The sequence below is a fragment of the Athalia rosae genome, chromosome 2 (assembly GCF_917208135.1).
Source record: "Athalia rosae chromosome 2, iyAthRosa1.1, whole genome shotgun sequence".
NCBI classification, from domain to species: Eukaryota; Metazoa; Arthropoda; class Insecta; order Hymenoptera; family Athaliidae; genus Athalia; species Athalia rosae.
This window is the reverse complement of record NC_064027.1, coordinates 25,239,115-25,259,419: the sequence shown is the minus strand read 5'-3', so window position 1 is coordinate 25,259,419 and position 20,305 is coordinate 25,239,115. Positions and strand designations below refer to the sequence as shown.

At 36.4% G+C, this 20,305-nt stretch overlaps 2 protein-coding genes and 1 long non-coding RNA gene across 9 annotated transcripts in view; 2 read left to right on the top strand and 1 right to left on the bottom strand.

Moving 5' to 3' along the window:
• The window catches only part of LOC105689135 (beta-1,4-N-acetylgalactosaminyltransferase bre-4), a 48,743-nt gene extending 40,670 nt beyond the window's left edge, over nt 1–8,073 (top strand). For all 6 annotated transcript variants that reach the window (XM_048651389.1, XM_048651392.1, XM_048651391.1 and 3 more), the window contains 5 exons: nt 1,934–2,220; nt 2,339–2,578; nt 4,704–4,887; nt 5,029–5,247; nt 5,350–8,073. In XM_048651389.1, the coding sequence (XP_048507346.1) occupies nt 1,934–2,220; nt 2,339–2,578; nt 4,704–4,887; nt 5,029–5,247; nt 5,350–5,488 (1,069 nt within the window). In that variant the 3' untranslated portion in view covers nt 5,489–8,073. The remainder of the gene's footprint in view (nt 1–1,933; nt 2,221–2,338; nt 2,579–4,703; nt 4,888–5,028; nt 5,248–5,349) is intronic.
• Nucleotides 8,074–9,795: 1,722 nt separating this feature from the next.
• On the top strand, nt 9,796–13,567 carry LOC125500083. Of its 2 annotated transcripts, none has more exons than XR_007277269.1 (4): nt 9,796–9,984; nt 10,525–10,627; nt 12,975–13,101; nt 13,468–13,567. It is a non-coding gene; the product is annotated as an uncharacterized LOC125500083 (long non-coding RNA). The 2 variants fall into 2 exon arrangements; XR_007277268.1 differs by having other exon boundaries at nt 9,797–10,060.
• Nucleotides 13,568–14,040: 473 nt separating this feature from the next.
• On the bottom strand, nt 14,041–20,212 carry LOC105689061. The gene is made up of 7 exons (XM_048650531.1): nt 19,415–20,212; nt 19,148–19,322; nt 18,701–19,110; nt 18,427–18,629; nt 17,176–18,349; nt 14,446–14,546; nt 14,041–14,197 (listed from the first exon to the last, which is right to left on the bottom strand). The coding sequence occupies exons 1-5, from the start codon at nt 19,568–19,570 to the stop codon at nt 18,016–18,018; spliced, it is 1,278 nt and encodes a 425-aa protein (XP_048506488.1). The 5' UTR covers nt 19,571–20,212; the 3' UTR covers nt 14,041–14,197; nt 14,446–14,546; nt 17,176–18,015.
• Between the last annotated feature and the right edge of the window lie 93 nt (nt 20,213–20,305).

Sequence of the window (20,305 nt, the reverse complement as noted above, 5' to 3'; positions counted from 1 at the left end):
TTTCTTTTCACCAGTGACGTATCCAGATAGGAGACTATCTCACTTTAACTCGTGTCGGGTAACGGTTGTAAAGACGAGACTGAAAAGCTCGAGAAAATTATTGGTGCTGCATAAGATATGATATTCTAATACTGGAGTTACTATCTTATGCATTTTCTTCCATTTCTCTGAACCCTTCAGGACGCGTTTTCTTTGAGGTAACGGAAAAGAAATAAAGCATCCTGACAAGGAAGAGAAATTTTTTATTTTTTTTTTCTTCCACCCATTTCCATTTCAGTTATTCGATCTGAAAGTCTTCGGTGCGTGAAAGCTAGAGAGAATTTCAAAAGCCTGTGTGACTTTAACTAGATTTTTATCCATATCTTAAGGATTCCAAAGAATGTAACAAGAACTTTTGACGTTGAGTAAAAGAAATATGAAGGAAGAAAAAAAAAATTATTTCTTACATATCAGTGGTACTGTACACGTGTACTGAATTTCATCACGACTTAGTTTTTTATTCCCCTTTACTTTTGATATATATTTGTTTATTCTTTTCATTTCTTTTGCTATTACTGCACATAAGTAAAGTTGAAAACTCTGAAACTCGTGCGAACTATGACAATAAAACGTTTTTATTGGCGATAAGAAGAACACCAGAGAATTCTCTACGCCGCGGTTTCCCCCTATATCCTATGTTTGAGAAACTGAAATCCTGAGTTATAGCTGTCACGAAAAGTTAGTAACTGCTACTTTAAATCCCCTTATTTGGTAGATAAACTGTAACTTTGGAATTCCATGTACGATGATATAATATGTATTATATAGGGTGGCCCTTAATCGGGGTGTTTTGGGTTTTTTTTCTGCTTTCAGAGACTCGAACGCTCCAAAATTGATGAAAAAGAGTTACTCGAAAGTTAAATTCTGTTTATCTTAACGCTAAAATAGCCCGCCTTGTCCTTAAAGATTCTCATGGGAAATAATCATACAGGGAAAACTTTTTTTGTACTTGGCTATTTTATAACTCCGATAAAAAAATTTCAAATTCGGCGAGCTCGTAGGTACGATGTACCACAGGGTGCAGTAAAATAATTTTACCCAATTTTAGCTTACAATTAGACATGTAAAAAAAATTCGCCGCATTCAGAAGTAAGAGAGAAATTATCTAAAAAGGAAGAATCATCAAATCATCCAATTTAAAGATCGGATATTCTTATTCAAATTTATAATCATGGATCCTGTATTCCGCGGGAATTAGAGAGAAGAAGTTATTCCAGATTTCTCTCTATTTAATCAAAGTTAGTGAATTACGCATAAAAATTCAAGGAATTCCGCTAATTGTAAGGATCTGGAATTGGTCGTCCAAGAGTATAAGGAAGACATAAGCCTTTTTTTATGTCTTCATTCGTTCTTCAATTATACCCCATGATGTTATGACGGATTGAGCCTTCTGAGGTTTGAGTAACTCGCGTTAATAAGCTCGTGTTAAAACAATGTAATATCGTAGAACTTGGCGGAATTGCGTATGTGGCGTAGTTTATCGTAAAAAACATCAGATCGTTTCAATCCGTCTACAGGAGCAGCAGCGGTGGCGAAGACGAATAATAATCCATTAGAGTTATTAACTTAGCTGTTCTCCACCACCGAAACGTTCAAATATTAACCAATCTTCCTTCACTTCGCACAGAGTAGACGCATATATATATATCCCCCATTATGTTTGCCTTCTCTTACATAAACGTTATTGACGCTCGTTATACGTCAGCATTTGATGTGCGTCGTTGAGATGTGGTGTTGTCGAGTATCGTTGTTTCTTCGATACGAGAAACAATAAAATCAACCCTAATCATGAAGAGACGAGAAACAATGCTCGTATAGAGTAATTTTGTGAAGAAAAATTGAAATTCGTCGATACAACCGATGTACTGTACGTTTTTTCTAATTTTTGTTTCAGGAACGCTGGACATAATTATAAAAATCATCCTAGGAGATTTATCATTTACGGTCCAGTTACCGTTCCGAGTCTTTCTATTGGCGGTGTTGTCAATATATCAGCAAACACTACGAATTCAAACGAAACGCATTTTTTGGTGCAAAAGGTTCCTGATAACTCAGCGAAACTTGAACCTACTACAGTTCGTCCAGACGGAAATAACCCTCAGGAAATTACCGTTTTACAAAACGCCACAGAAATTCCTGTTGCCATATTACCGAGGTGTTCGCTCATTCCCCCAAACCTCAGTAAGTGAACATTCTTCGCATTTGAAAATTGAAAAGGAAGAAAAATCCTCTCGAAAATCCATCCCGTCGAGTCGAGCAGAAGCTGTTTTCATTCGTGAAATTTTTCGTTTTCGCACAGGCGGACCGGTGACCATTGCTAAACAGACTCCCAGCAGTGCCGAAGCGGAGAAATTTTTTTCCGGAAAATTGGAACGAGGCGGCAGAGGATTCCCTAAGGAATGCGAAGCTCGGTATCACGTAGCAATTATTGTTCCTTACCGCGCGAGACCTCAGCATTTATCGACTCTTGTCTACAATCTTCATTTGGTTTTACTTCGACAGCAAATTGATTACACGATATTTATTGTCGAACAGCATGGTGAGTAATTCAGAGTATTTCAGGGATCGTACGAACGAATATGTATAGCTACATACGTAGCATCCGTTTTACGTAACACTGTTTCTACATACACCTGATGCTATAGAAGTTTATATGAACGTCGTATACGTTGGTATATTAGGACGGACGTTGCCGCATTGCAGTTATAATACACCGCCTATACCTTTAGGGCGGCATTGTTCGACCGATAGGTTCACTCCTATATTTACAATAATTTAACGATTCAATTAAACTTTATCCATGTTACGTAAAAGCTTTATTCTACTTCCTCGATGGATTTTACAAACTCCTCCAGACTCCTCTGCAGCTGCATCCACTTGACATCCCGTGAATTGTATGAGAAAAGTCTATACGCCTGCGGAATCGGCAGATTCTGCAAATTTTATACCCAACTTTGGAACCGTTCCAATAAATTCTATATGTCTCTGCTCTATACCTATGTAAGAATAATGAGCGCCGAACTGCAGGAGTCTGAAATTCATTCGGATTCACGTCTGAAATTTTTTTCTCTTTCGACATTTGTTACACGATGTCTCTACTTGGAAATAGAATCCTGACGATTTGATAATTACACAGGTTGTCGAAAATTAGACACATAAAAATTTCCGGGTGTTTGGCGTCCTCGTAATAGGCATGATAAAAATCTCCGTTTGTTACCCCTGAAATGTAGAGTATAAATCTGGGTTCTTCGGGGTGCTTATCCGTTAAAATGGCCGGGTATTCGATTTTTTTTTTTTCTCTCTCCTCTTTTATTTCCCGTTTACATAGTTACCAACCCTCGGAATTGCGACGACTTCAGGGACTGCGTGGCCGAATAGCAAAGAAAAATTGGAAGACCTTACTACATTTGTAGAATGGAGAGAAGAGAGAGAGAGAGGGCTATATGCTCTTTCGGTAATTGATTCTTTTTACTGGGAATAAACCCTCGTTTTCCGATTTTCCAAGAGATTTTCTGCCATCGTATAGTACCGAGGTTTACTGTTGAAAAACTACCGTTCCCCGTTATTTTATTTTGTTCATTCACTTCGTCGCTTCGTTGATTTCTGATTCATAACGAAATCGCCGTTTAATCGTTATCCGTTCAAAAGTATAAAACAGATTCTATTTTGTCGAGTATTTATCGACATACTATCGGGGGATGAGAAACTGTTTCTAAGTTTTAACGAAATAACTTCTCGTGGATCAAGAGTTCAGAGCTTGAAAAGGAGGTAGACCCTTAAAGAAACATGTTTTGCGCGGTTTAGTTAGAACAATGACAAAAAATATCGCGAGCTTTTGAGTAAAACAATATATTATACCTGCATATATATATATATATATATATGTAATTATATATAACACACCTTTGCTGGGCGTTACGGGGAAAGGTTTTCTGTAATGACGGGTAGAGTATCTAGCGCAGGGGGTGCTATCTCACGCCAAATGATTAACGAGCCCCGAGACCGAAGCTGCAGCTAACGTTCCCGAGGGAATTTCCTCCGAGAAAACGACTACTACGAGTGGATTACGTGTAATAACATATACCTTTAACTTCCTACGTCCTATTCGAATTTTCATTCTCTTATAATATTTTTTTATCCATTTTTCTTTGTCACGGTAATATTTCTCCATCTAAATGTTGGTAGCAAAAAAAAAAAATAAAAAAATCGGGGATAGATGAACAAAATTAATAAGGAAATTTCAAAGAAGGAAAAAACTGAATCTAGGAGATCCTGTGACGTGCAATCTATATGTATGTCCACGTAATACTCGCACATACTTTTCACGGTCTCGAGAATTGGACCGTTGAAATATATCAGGAAATAGTGAAATGAAAATCCTATACATGTGCACTGCATTAATAGGGCTTTAGCAAATTCGATATTGCTTGTAACTGTAGATACATACGTATATTGTACATACATACAATATAGGTAACATACATATACCAGTAGTATACAGGTAAACTAAATATATGTATACGTGGAACTAACGGTGTACCAAATATTCCGCAATATATTTGCATATAGATATGTGTACCTACCTGTGAAAAAATTGGATAATTGGCTCAAATATGCCAATTTCTATTTTATTTTATTTTATTTTTTTTTTTTTTTTGCTTCAGGTACGGTGCAGTTCAATAGAGCGATGTTAATGAATGTTGGGTACGTTGAGGCTCTCAAGGAATATTCCTTTGATTGTTTCATATTTCATGACGTTGATCTTTTACCAGAAGACGACAGAAATCTCTACACATGTCCCGAACAACCGAGGCACATGTCTGTCGCTATCGACAAATTTAAATACAGGTAATTAATTAACGAAAATTCAAAAATATATCTATCACATTTATTGACAGCATAGTTGATAGTATGAATAATGTCATGTAACATCTTGTAACGTGGTTTCGTAATGATATTATTTTTTTTTTTTTATCCTTTTGCATACAGGTTACCATATCCAGACATATTTGGCGGTGTGTCAGCGATGTCCAGGGAACAATTTAGACTTGTAAATGGATTTAGCAATGTATATTGGGGATGGGGTGGCGAGGATGACGACATGGCTAATCGCATCAAGGCCCATGGTCTTCACATATCCCGTTATCCCGCCAATATTGCCAGATATAAAATGCTCACTCACAAGAAGGAGAAAGCTAATCCAAAAAGGTTCGAAAAATTCAATTATCTTATGATTGTTCTCATGTTTTCAATAACGCAATGCTAACTTTAACAATTTTGCATCAATTCATTTTTTCTTTGTCTTTAAAGGTACGAGTTCCTGAAGAGTGGGAAGAAGAGATTCGCTACAGATGGACTGACAAATCTCAAATATGAATTGGTGGATAAGCAAAAGTTACCTCTTTACACTTGGCTTCTGGTGAAACTTACTCCACCTCAGCCTAGCTGATGGCTGCCTTGGATTGGCTAAGACCTACCTACAGTGCATCGATTTCGATACGAGATTAATTTATTTTTCAAACAGTGCAGTTTGTTTTGTGGAAGACAGTGAAGTGCATACTAAATTCAATCTTGTATTGCCGTTTTTCTTTTCTATCCTATTTTTTGTTCTCCCTTCCTTTCCCTCGATTTATTCTACCACGTCGTCGATTGAAAGAGAGTAACAACATACATATACTTATAAATATATTTCCTAAATGTGAATGAGAAAAGAAAAAAAAAACTTTTTTAACGAATTCGTCAACCGAATAACAACAAATAACTATATGGACATTAAGAAAGCAGAAAAGAAAAAAAATGAATAAAACAACAGAGAGAAATCGGTGAAGGACATCACAATTATAGTTAACTTCGTTATTTTAATAAATAATTTTTACTTAGAAATATTTTATGTTCTACTGTTCTATGAACTGTTTAAAACAAAACGCGGTGAACTTATCCGGACTAACGAATTAATTATCTAGTGAATATATATATTTCTGGATAGTTCCTCGCAATTTGAGTATTCCTGTAGTGCTGTAGGTATAAATTACTTAAATTTAAATTCACCTCTTAAAAATCTTTGCCATTTATGGGAAAAATGCTGCATCCATGTATACATAATAGAATCTTATTCATCGATTGATTTTCAAACAAACAAAACAAAAAGTTAAAAAAAAAAGAGAGAAAATAAGTTATTTACAGACAATGATCTTAAATCTCACTCGCCCTCAATTATTACGAAAATTTTTATCCGTTGTTATTCCTATTTTATGCCGAGTTAAATTGCATATCATGAGATATTCTTACCCTCCTTTCCATTATTTATAATATTATTTTTCCGCGTTGTAGTGATAATAAACCTATAGTTTAGAGATATTTATATTCTATTTTATTTATTTTACTCTTATTTTTTTGATTCTTTTTAAATATTTACGTAAAAAAAGGTCTTTGAATCATTCCGCGACGGTTTCTTGCATAGGTATAAATAAAAATGATTAACAAAAAAGATAGATCAATAACCAGTTACCTTTATCATGAAATAAAAACCATAACCGCGAGTAATAAAACGAAAATAATAAAAATAGCAAGAATAATAATAACAATAACAATAATACTATTAATAATAATAATACCAATAATAATAATGAAATGGTAACAATAATATAATTAATGATAATTAGTAACGAAAATATTGAACTTGTATGAAGTCTACAAAATAATTACAATATGATTCATTATAAGGTGTCCGTTATTAAAGCAAATGTGAAATTTCAAGCAGGATCAGTTGGATTTCCGATAGCGTCATGAAAAAACAAAGTTCTGCGGAAGTGCACTTATTCCGGGTTAAAGAACTTATTTCAATAGATACATAGAAAAATTGTTTTTTCAGCATGTAACACTAACTCCAAGGTATAGAAAAGACGTTAAAGTTTATTTGGCGCTCCGGAAAAATACTGAAATCCCATTTAAAGTAAATGGAAACTCGTATATGCTGTGTGGCCCCGGAAATGTGAGATAGTAAGCTCCGTTTTGTGCACAACTTATTTTCTCCTGACGAAGATTCGATATTCAATTAATCCTCCTTGAAAGGTTACATTCGCTAAATAACCGACACCCTAATGATGCATATGGGGGAATGCGGCGCAAAACGGGCCGGTGACTCAAAATGGGGTAGCTACCCCAAAAATGTTGTAAAATCATCGAAAAAGACTTCAAATATCATTCTGGATTTGAGAAATATTTTTTGTTTTTTCTCATAACTAATTTGAAAGAAATATTGATGGTAACAACTTTAAATGTTGATATAACTTTTATTACGATGATTCAACGAAATAATTATCAATTGTTTTTTTCATTGTAATTGAAAATCTTTCTCATTTATTTCAAATACGCATGAGAGGAAGAAGTTTCGTCATATTTAAGTTGCACAAAGCTCGGGCTTTCCACAATTTCCCTGTTTTGCCCTGCCTTCTCCTACATATATGTATAATAAGTAGTTGAGTTATGATTCAATGTACGCGATTTACACACACGTGCCAAATATACTTGAACAAGAAATATATGAAAAAAAAAAAAAATTAATAAACATTTCTTTGGAAAACAAAATCGAATGATAAAATAAAATCAACGAGGAAAGGTATATGACACTGTCGGTACACATCGACAAAATTGCCATCGGTGAATTTTCCGTGTCCGTTATTGTCAGATAATTTGTGCTATAATTTTGATACGCTGTGCTACTTTCACTTTGAGGATGATTTCTTTTATACATACCAATTGTACAGTACACCCGCGATTAGATTGTACTTGAACGAGAAATAAAAGTATATGTTATATATCTTATAAGGATATTTGAAAGAGAAGACATTAAGTGAAATATCGTAATAATAGAGGATACTTATTTATTAATATAATTATTAGTAAACAGTTGCGAAAAAATGAAAAAAAAAAGTAAGAACAAAAGGAAAAAGGAAACTATATATGTTTTGAATGTGTAAAATTTCGGATTTTTAACAATTTTAATAAATGTTACCACAGATTATTTTTATTTTACTTCTCATTTAGTTTGTTTTTTATCTGTTCACCTATCGGTTATCTCGGATCATTTGATTTTCAAGGTAAAAGTAAGATCTGTGAGATAACTTTGGTGTGCACAGCAAATCTTCTGACTGTGTATGATAACATAGATCCTCGTGGAATAATTATTGAAACTCTAAATTGCGAGAAATGAGGGATTCCAAGATTTACTTCGTAGCGCTACGGGGCTTCGATTTGGCTCCGTTCCAATTGATTTATAGTGATACATAGATGAATATTTTTTAATACATTGATTTTGTCCATTCGATACCCTCGGGTGCTATGATCTGCTGGAAAGATAGGTAGTATCTGTGGCGTGGAATTCCTCGAGTTCAATTAGCCGTATAGTATTATAAGCGATAATTAAAATTTAAGTGTAAGTACGGGCTGTGAATACTGCACTTGGTTTGATTCTAGAATACATCCGGATATATATACACAGAGCATATTTACGTTTATTAATCATGATTTCAAATTTGAAATATAAAAGAAAAAATTATTTCTTCTTTAGCGTTGCCACAAATTATACATACGTATACATTATTAAATCATAACACTTCGAGCATTAACATAAAAATATCATCTACTCATGGTTATAATAACCTGAATAACAGACGAATAGTGATAATAATGATATCCTGTTGAAGTCATTGCCATAAAATACTAGCCAAGTATTTATCATGATTATATCAAAAAGAATTAGGAAAACTACGTCACTCGCTCATTGAATAATTACGGAAACACGTTGAAATAATGAAAAAGTGGGAGGTCAACAGATGCGATGATCGTAGTTTGATTTGCCGATGATAATAATAGATAATATCTCTATACTGTATCAAAGTATCCCGATTCTGAAATAAATGCTCTAAACCAGTATTATTTGTCCCCATGGTCTATTTCCATCTCTATATTATTTGTTCTTTATGAAACCTTTTTAAACTCGTTTCGCTATTTAGAAATAAACAGTCTAAGTCTTCACCAACGCATATTACCGATGAATTGTTGCAATGAGACAAGCGAATAGTCTACAAAAAAATCATGATTGGCCAGAATTGAAATGACGAACGGATTTTTGTTTCTTGAGATATCGCGCTCAACCCCATCGTTCTCAAATACCAACCATCCGAGTCTCGAGCAGAAATAAAAAAATAAGTCATTGGGCGAAGAGTTCTGAAAAAAATTCCGGCCATCGCAGCGTGACATTTTCTCCTGAGCCCCTCAGTTCTCGAATTACACCACAATTTCGAAATCTTGTGTTTTTTCGAAAAAAATGCAATAACGACGCGACAAGAAATGGTAGAAAACTTTTTAAGAAATGAAAATGAAGCTATCGACATCCCTGCTCAGTTTTTCCACGAACTGTGGCAAATTTTCGAAAAGCGAGAAATTTTGGAAAATGGCCACATTGGAAATTCGTAGTGAAACCAAAAGGTATCGTGAATTTGCTGAAAAAATACCGAAATAAATCTCGAAACCGTTAATCGCGAACGTCCGATTCGGTATTCGGTCACCGTAGCGTCTCGTACGTAGATCCTTCCTTCCCGAAGGAGGGGCAGTATAGCCGCAACAGCCGAAGCGACAACACGTAAGTCCTTGCCGAAGAAAAAAAAGGAGCTGGAGAGGAGAGGGAAAGACATTGGGGTAAGCATCAGTACGCAGTTACTGCGGCGTCGTAGTTATCTGTTTTGTTAAAGTCTCTCCGGTCGCGTTCTAAGCCTACCAAAAATAAAAATCATACGAATCTTCTACGTGTTGAGTCTAGTTTTCAGTTTTGGTCGAGTAATAACTCGAAAAGTAGTGTTCAGTTCGATCTGCATATCTTGAAAAAGTGCTCGACAATCAGTAGCTACTGATGGACCTATATCGAAAATTTTTCCATAAGCAGCGGTGAGCAATGTTTTTACCGTGACCATCACGTGTCGATGCTCCCGATCGCCCCCCAATTCGTCTCGAAGAATTTGAGGTAAAGATAATGCGACATGAACGCAGAATTTTTATGGAATTCAAGTAACGTTTGAACTCGATGGTGGGAGAGATTGAGATCTTTTTGCAAAAACGGAAAACTCTGATTATTCACGATTGTATTCCTCGTATTTCATATCGGGGGAGTACGAGGGTCGTGATTTTGCGCCGCAGAAATATCTTTCATCGTTGGAATTCTGAACAACTATACCTAGTTCATTACACATTTCTGCATTCCTATATTCATGTACTTAATTAACAATACTCTGATTGATTTCGAAATAGTTTTAACAAGTGTTTAAATACTATGATGAATTCTTTTGCCCAACATTACGAAAGGTATCATCGGGATTTTGGTCTAAAATTATGCTTCATTGCCATTTCGCGAACGAATTTATTGATATAACTGAGGTTCGATATTACAATTCCCCACTTGGTTTCTGATATAATATTTTCGCATTTCAGATTTGTACTTGACAGATGTCAAAGTTGCCCCCAGGTCTTCGCGGTACGGTTCAACTTTCAACAACACTATATGCCTACGTTGTGCTGAAAAATTCCTATACAGGTAAGAAATTATTGTTATTGCGTATTCGTTAACTTGTAATGAGTTCGATTTGCATTCCTGGAGCCTCCGATATTTCCCAAAGTCTGAGATCAGAATTGGGACTTTTTTCCGAAGAGTTTTCCACGCTATTTCTGTGTAGTTTGATCTCGGGAATCCGAATCTACAATTCTATCTATGAAATCAAACGAGTTATCACCAATTGCTCAATCTAAAAAGTGAAAAATACTGTGTATCTCAATGGGATTTATTGCTAGCTCAATTGAATCAACGTCTTCGCGTTCCTTGCGCATTTTGAAATTTGAATTCTATCTCCAATCCCGATCATTCGTTTCCGAGGTATAGAGAAAAACGTGATGGCAGATTACATAACTCTAGATTTCATATTCTGGCGGGCTGCACCCGAGCGCTCTCGATCTCGTTCGTATTTCTACCGCTCGGCGGCGTACCGCCTCACGCCCTGTGCTCGCACCACGCTTAGGTTTCTCGCACCAAACGAAGTATCTAAAAAATATTAGGCAAATGCACTTTCGGCGTATGCCGGTAGCGAGCACCGGCTCACCTAAAAGGGATACTTACGTCACTTTGTTCGCTGCCCAATTTTTACACGTGCGTCAGGCAATGTGACGGCCGGCACGCGCAGGAATTTAAACATAAGTTATGGCCTTTGTATTGTCGATGAGGTGCGAAAGCACTTGCCTCTCGGTATTGCTTGCTCCCATTGTGAGCAGGTGTCGGACGAGCTGTCAACACCTGATAAAGATCTTGTTCACACCTCGTAAAATGACCCTTTGATCCACCTGATCGTCGGCATCCCTTTGCGGTACATCTGCGAATTCTATGTAACCAGTTAAGAAAGTAAATATGTAAAAAAACTCGATAGTTAAATGGTTCAGAGTATACCCAACGAGTTCAATTCTGTCTGCATTTTGCCATACTGAATCAAGGTCCGTAGTTCAGAATCAGAGATGACTAGTGTACGAGGAAAAATTTTTTTTCGTACATCGCGTTTTCATACGTTACGATAGGGAATGACAGACATAATTCGTTCGTTTCCGAGCTCATGACAATTGACACAACTTTTTGGTTTTCGAATTACATATAATTATTTGAATTATATCTTTCTATTCAAACAGGCGGTTCATTACGAACGCTTAATCTCTTGCCGCGAAAAAATTGAGATATTCTGATTAGTTCTAGCCTCAGCCTAATTCACAGTCAATTGCTTTGTGTTTCTGAGATCAAACCACATGAAATCAAAGTAAAATTTTAACTCCTGAATCAAGAAAAGATGCGTTTATATATCTATTTACTTATTTATTCATTCATTTATTCAGCTAGTCCTCTATTTATTCATTTATTGCGACATAATTTCATACGTGATGCATGCCCATATACTCGCAATGTAAAGCAATCGTAGCAACTATGAATGCAGACTGTTCTAGTAATCAAAGAATCAATTATTCTCCTCGACATTTAAAACCTTTTAATAATGATTCGTATCTTTATTGCATTTATTCATTCATTCATTCATTCATTCATTCATCTATTCATTCATTTATTCATTCATTTATTCATTCATTTATTCATTCATTTATTCATTCATTTATTCATTTAGTTATCCATATATTCATTTGATTATAGAATCATCGATTTTTGCATGATTTCTATGAAATCACATGTCAAGCCATCGTTGCGTCTATGATTGCAAACTGTTCTAGTAATCCAATAATTAATTATTGCTCCTAGCATTTTGAACCATTGAATAATTCATCAGTATCTCGATGCATTCATTCATCTATTCATTCATTTATTCATATATTCATTTGATTATTGAATCATTGATTTATGCATGATTTCTATGAAATCACATATCAAGCCATGGTCGCGTCTATGATTGCGGACTGTAATAGTAATGAAAAAATCACTTATTCTTATTAGTATTTGAAACTTTTCGATTATCATTAGAATCTTGATTGCATATATTCCTTCATCCATTCATTCGTTCGTTCGTTCATTCGTTCGTTTATCCGTTCATTCATTCATTAGTTCATTCATTCATTCATGCATTCGGACATGTTCTTGTAATCCAATAATTAATTATTCTGATCCGTATGTTTCATTATGAGCTTTGCTAGAAGACGTATATTGCAAATGTACTCAATGCAGCTTGCGAACAATTCCTCGGGAATCGCGGGATGATTTTACAATGATTCATCCAATTTCTTTTCTTAAGGAAATACTCAAAGATTTATTGATCTTATTCATGGATACAAAAATAATATAAATACAAGTACTTGTTATATCGTGACTTGGATTTTGCATTTAAAATTTCTTTTCTTTCTGATAGATGGCATTTCGCGATAGAACCAAATCAGGACATCAAAGAGTTTCTCCGAAGATCGATTCCTCTTCATCCTGTTTCGGTACGGATGGATCTGCGATACATGACACGTACAACTTCTTTCTTTGCAGAGGTATGTTTCATTCGATTCATCCCTTTCGAGAGTCCGTAGTATAATACAGCATTCGGAATCTTAGCATATGAATTGCACCCCCTTGGAACAGATTTTCGAAATCCTCACGAAATCAGATCAACCACTATTACCCAATGGACTTGGTATATAAATTCATGCACCCCCATGATATAATTAATCAGAAACGCCAATAAGGCAAGACAATAATTTATTATCATATATAACTTGGTATACAATTCAATATAATTTGATCTCTTATATACACTCATATACTAAGTCGTTAAATAAGTCATACATTAAATTACATGTCATGGAATAAGTCATGTTTAGCGTTAACTAATTATTTATTTGTTATTTGTGTTACAGGTCGCAGATCCTCCAACATTATAGCCCGGACTCCCCCTGTTCATCGGGGGGAGTCCATGGACCGTCCCCTGGGACAGCGCGGCCTCCCACCGCCCCCGGGGTCCCAGGGGACCCAGTCCCCGAGGACATGTCTTCGGGGATGCGGTATCCCCGCTGGAGGGGATGCCATATCCCGAGGGACATGTCCTCGGGAACTGGTCTTCGGGGAAGTAGTTCCCCTAGGGACACGTCCCCGAAGATGCGGTATCCCCGCTGGAGGGGATGCCGTGTCTTTGGGGGCGTGGCCTTGGGGGAATACACTTCCTCGAAAATCCCGGGAAAAGGAGGCCTCAAGCGGACACTTTGTTTTTCGTTTCTCTAGAGAAATCAAGAAAACGAGTGACCGCTTGGGACCTCCTTTTCCCGGGATTTTCGAGGACGCTTATTCCCCCAAGGCCACGCCCCCAAAGACACGGCATCCCCTCCAGCGGGGATACCGCATCTCCGGGGACGTGTCCCTGGGGGAACTTGCGTCCCCGAAGACCAGTTCCTGAGGACATGTCCCTCGGGATATGGCATCCCCTCCAGCGGGGATACCGCATCCCCGAAGACATGTCCTCGGGGACTGGGTCCCCTGGGACCCCGGGGGCGGTGGGAGGCCGCGCTGTCCCAGGGGACGGTCCATGGACTCCCCCTGATGAACAGGGGGAGTCCGGGGTATAGTAACTGCGATGGCAGCATCCCTGAGTACCTGAAACATAGGGAAAACTAATTAATAATGAGATACATATAGGAATATATTATTACCAATATTTTATTCCCTGTAGATATATTAATTATATGTTATATGATATTATATTATATGTCAATATATTAATTGTATGATATATCATATTCTATGTTGATATATTATTGTATGTCATATTATGTTATATGTTGATATATTGCTGCCAATGTGTTGTTATAATATATTGGATTAAATATATTTTTTATGATCACCTGTAAACGAATTGTGCGATGCTATGTAAGTCCTGTCCTTCGTGGTTGGAAGTTGAATAAGTACTGCGATAGAAGAGGCACCGTAATGACGAATTAATAGCCTGAAAAAAAAATATCATATGAGAAATGAAGTAGAATTCTAAACCTGAATCTAAAATATATGAATAAATTTGTTCAGAATGTAAGAGCGGATATTATTTCTAAACCTATGATGAATTCCCAAATCCTACAGATAGACGATTTCTAGCGTTTGAAAGATCAATTAATTCATTAATCTATTTATTTATTTAACTAACGAAGAAATAAAAAATGCTCCCAAAATACTAATAAATTAATCAACAGTTGAAAATACTATTATTGATAATTAATTCTTTGATTACAAGAACAGTCTGCAATCATCGACGCGACGATGGCTTGACATGTGATTTTATAGAGATCATGTGTGAATCGATGATTTGATAATTACAGTAATAGATGAATGAATGAATGAATACACGAATGAATGAATTAATAAATGAATGCATTCAAAATACTAATGAATTATTAGTAAGTTTCAAATATCAATAAGAATAATTGATTCTTCGATTACTAGAACAGTCTGCAATCATATAGTCGCGACGATGGCTTGACTTGTGATTCTTTAGAAATCATGCATAAATGATTGATTCGATAATAGTAACGTCCCGTAGTGTGTATACTATTTTCCTTTCTACCCTGCTTGAAAGTGCGTTCGCACGTAATTATTGTCATCGCATGTTCATGTCTATGGAAGCGAGGGTTGCTGGCCAACGGCGGGCATTCCCAGATCATCGAGAGAAGAAAGAACACTTTGATCTATATTTTTTTATTTAGGAACGGTCTCTTTTATCACACGAGCAAAGTGTAATATTAAAAACACAATTATTGGAAGTACAATTTACAAAAGATGAAATCCGATCAATATTGGAATGTAGATTATTGAAAGCCTCTGAGGTTATGGTCTCAGATCGTTGGTCATGGTCTAACAATAAGGTCCTCGTTTTTCGCGCTGGTGTTTCAGAGTTTTCCAGATTTTTAAAAACTTTTACTGGAGGCTTGTCCATGAAACTCCGTTTCCGATTCGGAGCAATTTCACCGGCTGTTATCATGTTTGAAGAAAGGATTCGATTACTGGAAGTAGATGGCTCCGAATTCCCGATATCCTCTTTTTGGTTTTCATTCAAATTATCATCAAAATCATCGCATTGCAATATTGAATTTAATTGATTGGCTCTAGAGAAAGTAGCTGCATGGGTTATTCCTCCGATAGTTCCCGAAATATTAAAAAATTGAACTTAACAATTATGAGCGTCCGCTAGCCTAGCGAGTAGCGTTGCAGGTCGCTACTCTGACGTCCAAAGTTCGAGCCCGGGTCGGGGAGAAGTTTTTATCTTCGCGATATTAAAAATTCACGTCCCGGCTGATAAATAATTGCTCCCTGCTAAGTGATGGTGCAGTAGTAGGAAAAAAAAAAGCACTTACATTACCGGAAGCAGGGACGAAACACGCACTTTCGAGCAGGGTAAGAAGAAATGAATCAATAGGATGAATAAATGAATGAATAAATCAATGAATGAATAGACCAATAAATGAACGGATAAACGAATGAATGAATAATTGAATGAATTGATGAGTGGATAAATGCAATCGAGATACTAATGAATTATCAAAAAGTTCCAAATACCAATAGGAATAAGTGATTCTCCGATTACCAGAACAGTCTGCAATCATAGTCGCGATGATAAGCTGACATTGTGATTCTCTAAAAGGCTTGCATGGAATAATTGATCCAACAAATGAATGGATGAAAAACTGCATAAAAACATGAATGAACGAACGAACAAACGGATGAATGGATAAATGCAATCGAGATTCTAATGATAATCGAAAAGTTTCAAATACTAATAAGAGAATAAGTGGTTTTTTCATTACTATTACAGAAAATATTATATCAGAAACCAAGTGGGGAATTGTAATATCGAACCTCAGTTATATCAATAAATTTTTTCGCGAAATGGCAATAAAGCATAATTTTAGACCAAGATCCCGATGATACCTTTCGTAATGTTGGGCAAAAGAATTCATCATAGTATTTAAACACTTGTTAAAACTATTTCGAAATCAGAGTATTGTTAATTAAGTACATGAATATAGGAATGCAGAAATGTGTAATGAACTAGGTATAGTTGTTCAGAATTCCAACGATGAAAGATATTTCTGCGGCGCAAAATCACGACCCTCGTACTCCCCCGATATGAAATACGAGGAATACAATCGTGAATAATTAGAGTTTTCCGTTTTTGCAAAAAGATCTCAATCTCTCCCACCATCGAGTTCAAACGTTACTTGAATTCCATAAAAATTCTGCGTTCATGTCGCATTATCTTTACCTCAAATTCTTCGAGACGAATTGGGGGGCGATCGGGAGCATAGACACGTGATGGTCACGGTAAAAACATTGCTCACCGCTGCTTATGGAAAAACTTTCGATATAGGTCCATCAGTAGCTACTGATTGTCGAGCACTTTTTCAAGATATGCAGATCAAACTGAACACTACTTTTCGAGTTATTACTCGACCAAAACTGAAAACTAGACTCAACACGTAGAAGATTCGTATGATTTTTATTTTTGGTAGGCTTAGAACGCGACCGGAGAGACTTTAACAAAACAGATAACTACGACGCCGCAGTAACTGCGTACTGATGCTTACCCCAATGTCTTTCCCTCTCCTCTCCAGCTCCTTTTTTTTCTTCGGCAAGGACTTACGTGTTGTCGCTTCGGCTGTTGCGGCTATACTGCCGTTCCTTCGGAAAGGAAGGATCTACGTACGAGACGCTACGGTGACCGAATACCGAATCGGACGTTCGCGATTAACGGTTTCGAGATTTATTTTGGTATTTTTTTAGCAAATTCACGATACCTTTTGGTTTCACTACGAATTTCCAATGTGGCCATTTTCCAAAATTTATCGCTTTTCGAAAATTTGCCACAGTTCGTGGAAAAACTTGTACAGAAATGAAACGAAAGACTTGCAGATTGATTATTTTTCGAGCGATTCTTCAAGATTTCAGGGTGTGAGAACACCAATTCAGAACGAAGTCTTTGTTTATTTTCTGGGCAATTCTTTGTGGTCCCAGGGTTCGAAAACGCCTCGGTGCTTAATCGTGAAACGAGCCCAACGGTGATCACGACCGATTCCATTGAAATTAGGCTCAAATGAAAGCTTGTCATCGATTTATATGACGAAAATGATTCTACATTTAATATTATAAATATGGGAGATATTCGACGAAACGTGAACCCAACTCCACTTTCGAGCTCTCTTCGCAGTAAAGATACTGGGTAGTGCGCCCGTTCTTCCGAATGTACTCGGCGCGAGACTACCGAGTTTCTCGATTCAATGTACCGTGTACAGCAATTCTCCGTTGACACAGTAACTACTAAGCTAACCATATTAGTTTCGAAAACCGTCACTGACCAACCGTCTGTATTTGAGCTCAAAGTTGTTCAAAATATTCTATAATTTGAATAACCATTACGTCGGATCTCATCAAGTGTTCGTATACATATCCCGGACCTCGACGCTGCGCTCATTGTCAGCTACGTCCGTGTACTCTGAAGCATTTCCAGAAATCATATCTTGCCTGAAAGTCGTTGTTTGCACAATTTCCGGTGCACTCTGAGTCCGAATAGTATGAATTTCGGTATGCCTTTCCGAAGGTTCATCAACCTCTGGAATGTCGAACGTGGCGTGCTTTTTCTTATGCTTCGACGGCGCCTTTGCATCCCCCGAACTATCCACTGAAAGTCCATACGATGTACCCAAGGAAGACCGTGAAATTTCCAGTTTTTCCGATAACTTTTTCCAGCTATCATCTCCTGAGCTAATGATTTCATTACAGGAATCAGCTTATGTTACAAGACAGTAATTAACACGGAGGAGAATGATGCAGCTTCTTACACAGTAGATGAGGAGTTCACAGTTTCTTTGCGGGATCTTTTACTTGCTTGTGAAACCAATTTAGCTATTATCCTAGCGTCTACGTTTATCGCTCTTGTTTTTTGCTCGTCGCTTTTGATCTTCTCGATATTTTGTGTTAACTGATGTATCTGAAGCTTCAAAGACGCATTTTCATGGACTAGTCGACTGTTCCTTTGTACTACCTGAAGGGAAATTAGTTTGGCTTGAAGAATTTTCGAAAGACTATAAATCATGATGAAAAATTCATTGGCACCTGCAAAAATTTGGCCTTGCTAAGATCGACTGGTTCTTGAAATTTTTTGGATACTATTATATTGAGTTCTTCGCGCGCTTCGTCAAGTTTTTCCATCATATCTGCCATCACCTGTAAATGTTCCCTTAAAAGTTGATCCAGTTTCTGCCTTAGTATGTCTTTAGCATGTTTCATCCGAAGAAATTTGATGCAAAGATTATAAGTGGTTTCACTTTTTTCTATTAGTTCATCGCGGAGTTCTCTGTTCTGCTCTTCGAGAGCGTCTTGGATCCTTTCAAACTCTTTTTTCTGATTATAAAGAGACTTGGAAGGATTACTTTCAGTTTTTGTGCACAATTTATGATTTTTCATTTCCTCACAGAAATGTTCTTTCTCCCTCTGATAAAAGAATCTTTCGTCGTCCAGCTGTTCTGAAATTGGATTCGTTCATGCTAAGCTAATAGAGACGAGAGCATTGAACGTCGCTAAATTTGTACATACGTTTCAAATTTCTGTTACATCTTTGCTGTTTTTTTAACTCTGCTAAGAAACGCTCGTTGTTACGTCGCAGACATTCTAATTGACTATCTTTTAATTGGACAGCTGCTTTAACTTGTACCATCGTTTGGTTTAGTGCTGCTACCTTGAAAAAAATATTATGCAATTATATCCATATTGATAAGTTGTTCTTTTTATCCTTGATGAATCGATAATAATAATAATAATAATAGTAACTTGTTGGCGAAGTTCAGTAACTTCTTCTGATTGCGCTTCTCTGGTGGTTTCTGGAAGAAGAAACTCAAGGGGGTCAGTTCCGCTGCATTTGCAATCTACCCCACTGCTAATAGTGCAATTCTCTGTAAAATCTTCACTTAAATCGATGCTTTGCATCTCGGATATATGCAGGGTATCACGAGATGTATATGCAGTGTTGGGCTGGGGCGTTATTTGCGACTTTGATAATCTCCTGTGTTTTTTAATTGCATTAATATTTATTTTCAAACATCTAATGGATTTATTTCTTAATTATATTTATTCGGAAAATAAATCTACAAACCCGGGTTTCGATTCGAAATTTAAATGCATGAATGATTCCCAAATTTTTGTGGTTTATAGTTGTTACACCAGCTGTATATTTGAAATTTCATAAAACCGGAATATTTATTAACCAGTCAAGAGAATTGCAACGTATCGAAAACGATGGGAATAAAATGTAATGTAAAATGACGTGAACATCTTACGTCCAGGATAATAAAGGCAAGATCACAAAAGTGGACGATTTATTCCCGTTACTTTTCTTTGAACAAAACGAAACTTGTGTCAAGAATATTTCTGCCGCGCGAAATGAAATGACATCAAGACACATGACAATCATTTCCATTAACCTTACGAATTTTTGTGATATTAATATTGTATTTGAAAATAACTTTTTCATTGATTGGTTCGTCAAATATTAGGCCGAAGGACCGAGGACTATAAAATCCTAACACCACCAACTTCATTTCAGCAACTTTCAATTCACACGAATATTTAATTAATCCGAAAGATGAGAATATAACATACATATTTCCAAATAATGAATTTGGCTGATCATTAGGAAATTGACGAATCATTATACTTACACTA

Bases quoted from the DNA above. Each gene is read 5' to 3' on its own strand.
- LOC105689061 (XM_048650531.1), bottom strand. From the start codon at position 19,570: ATGCAAAGCATCGATTTAAGTGAAGATTTTACAGAGAATTGCACTATT. The intron at 19,111-19,147 runs GTCTCTATTAGC...ATCCAATTTCAG, and splicing joins TAGCGACGTTCAATGCTCTC to AACAGCTGGACGACGAAAGA. The intron at 18,350-18,426 runs GTAAGAAGCTGC...TGAAATCATTAG, and splicing joins GTGAACTCCTCATCTACTGT to CTCAGGAGATGATAGCTGGA.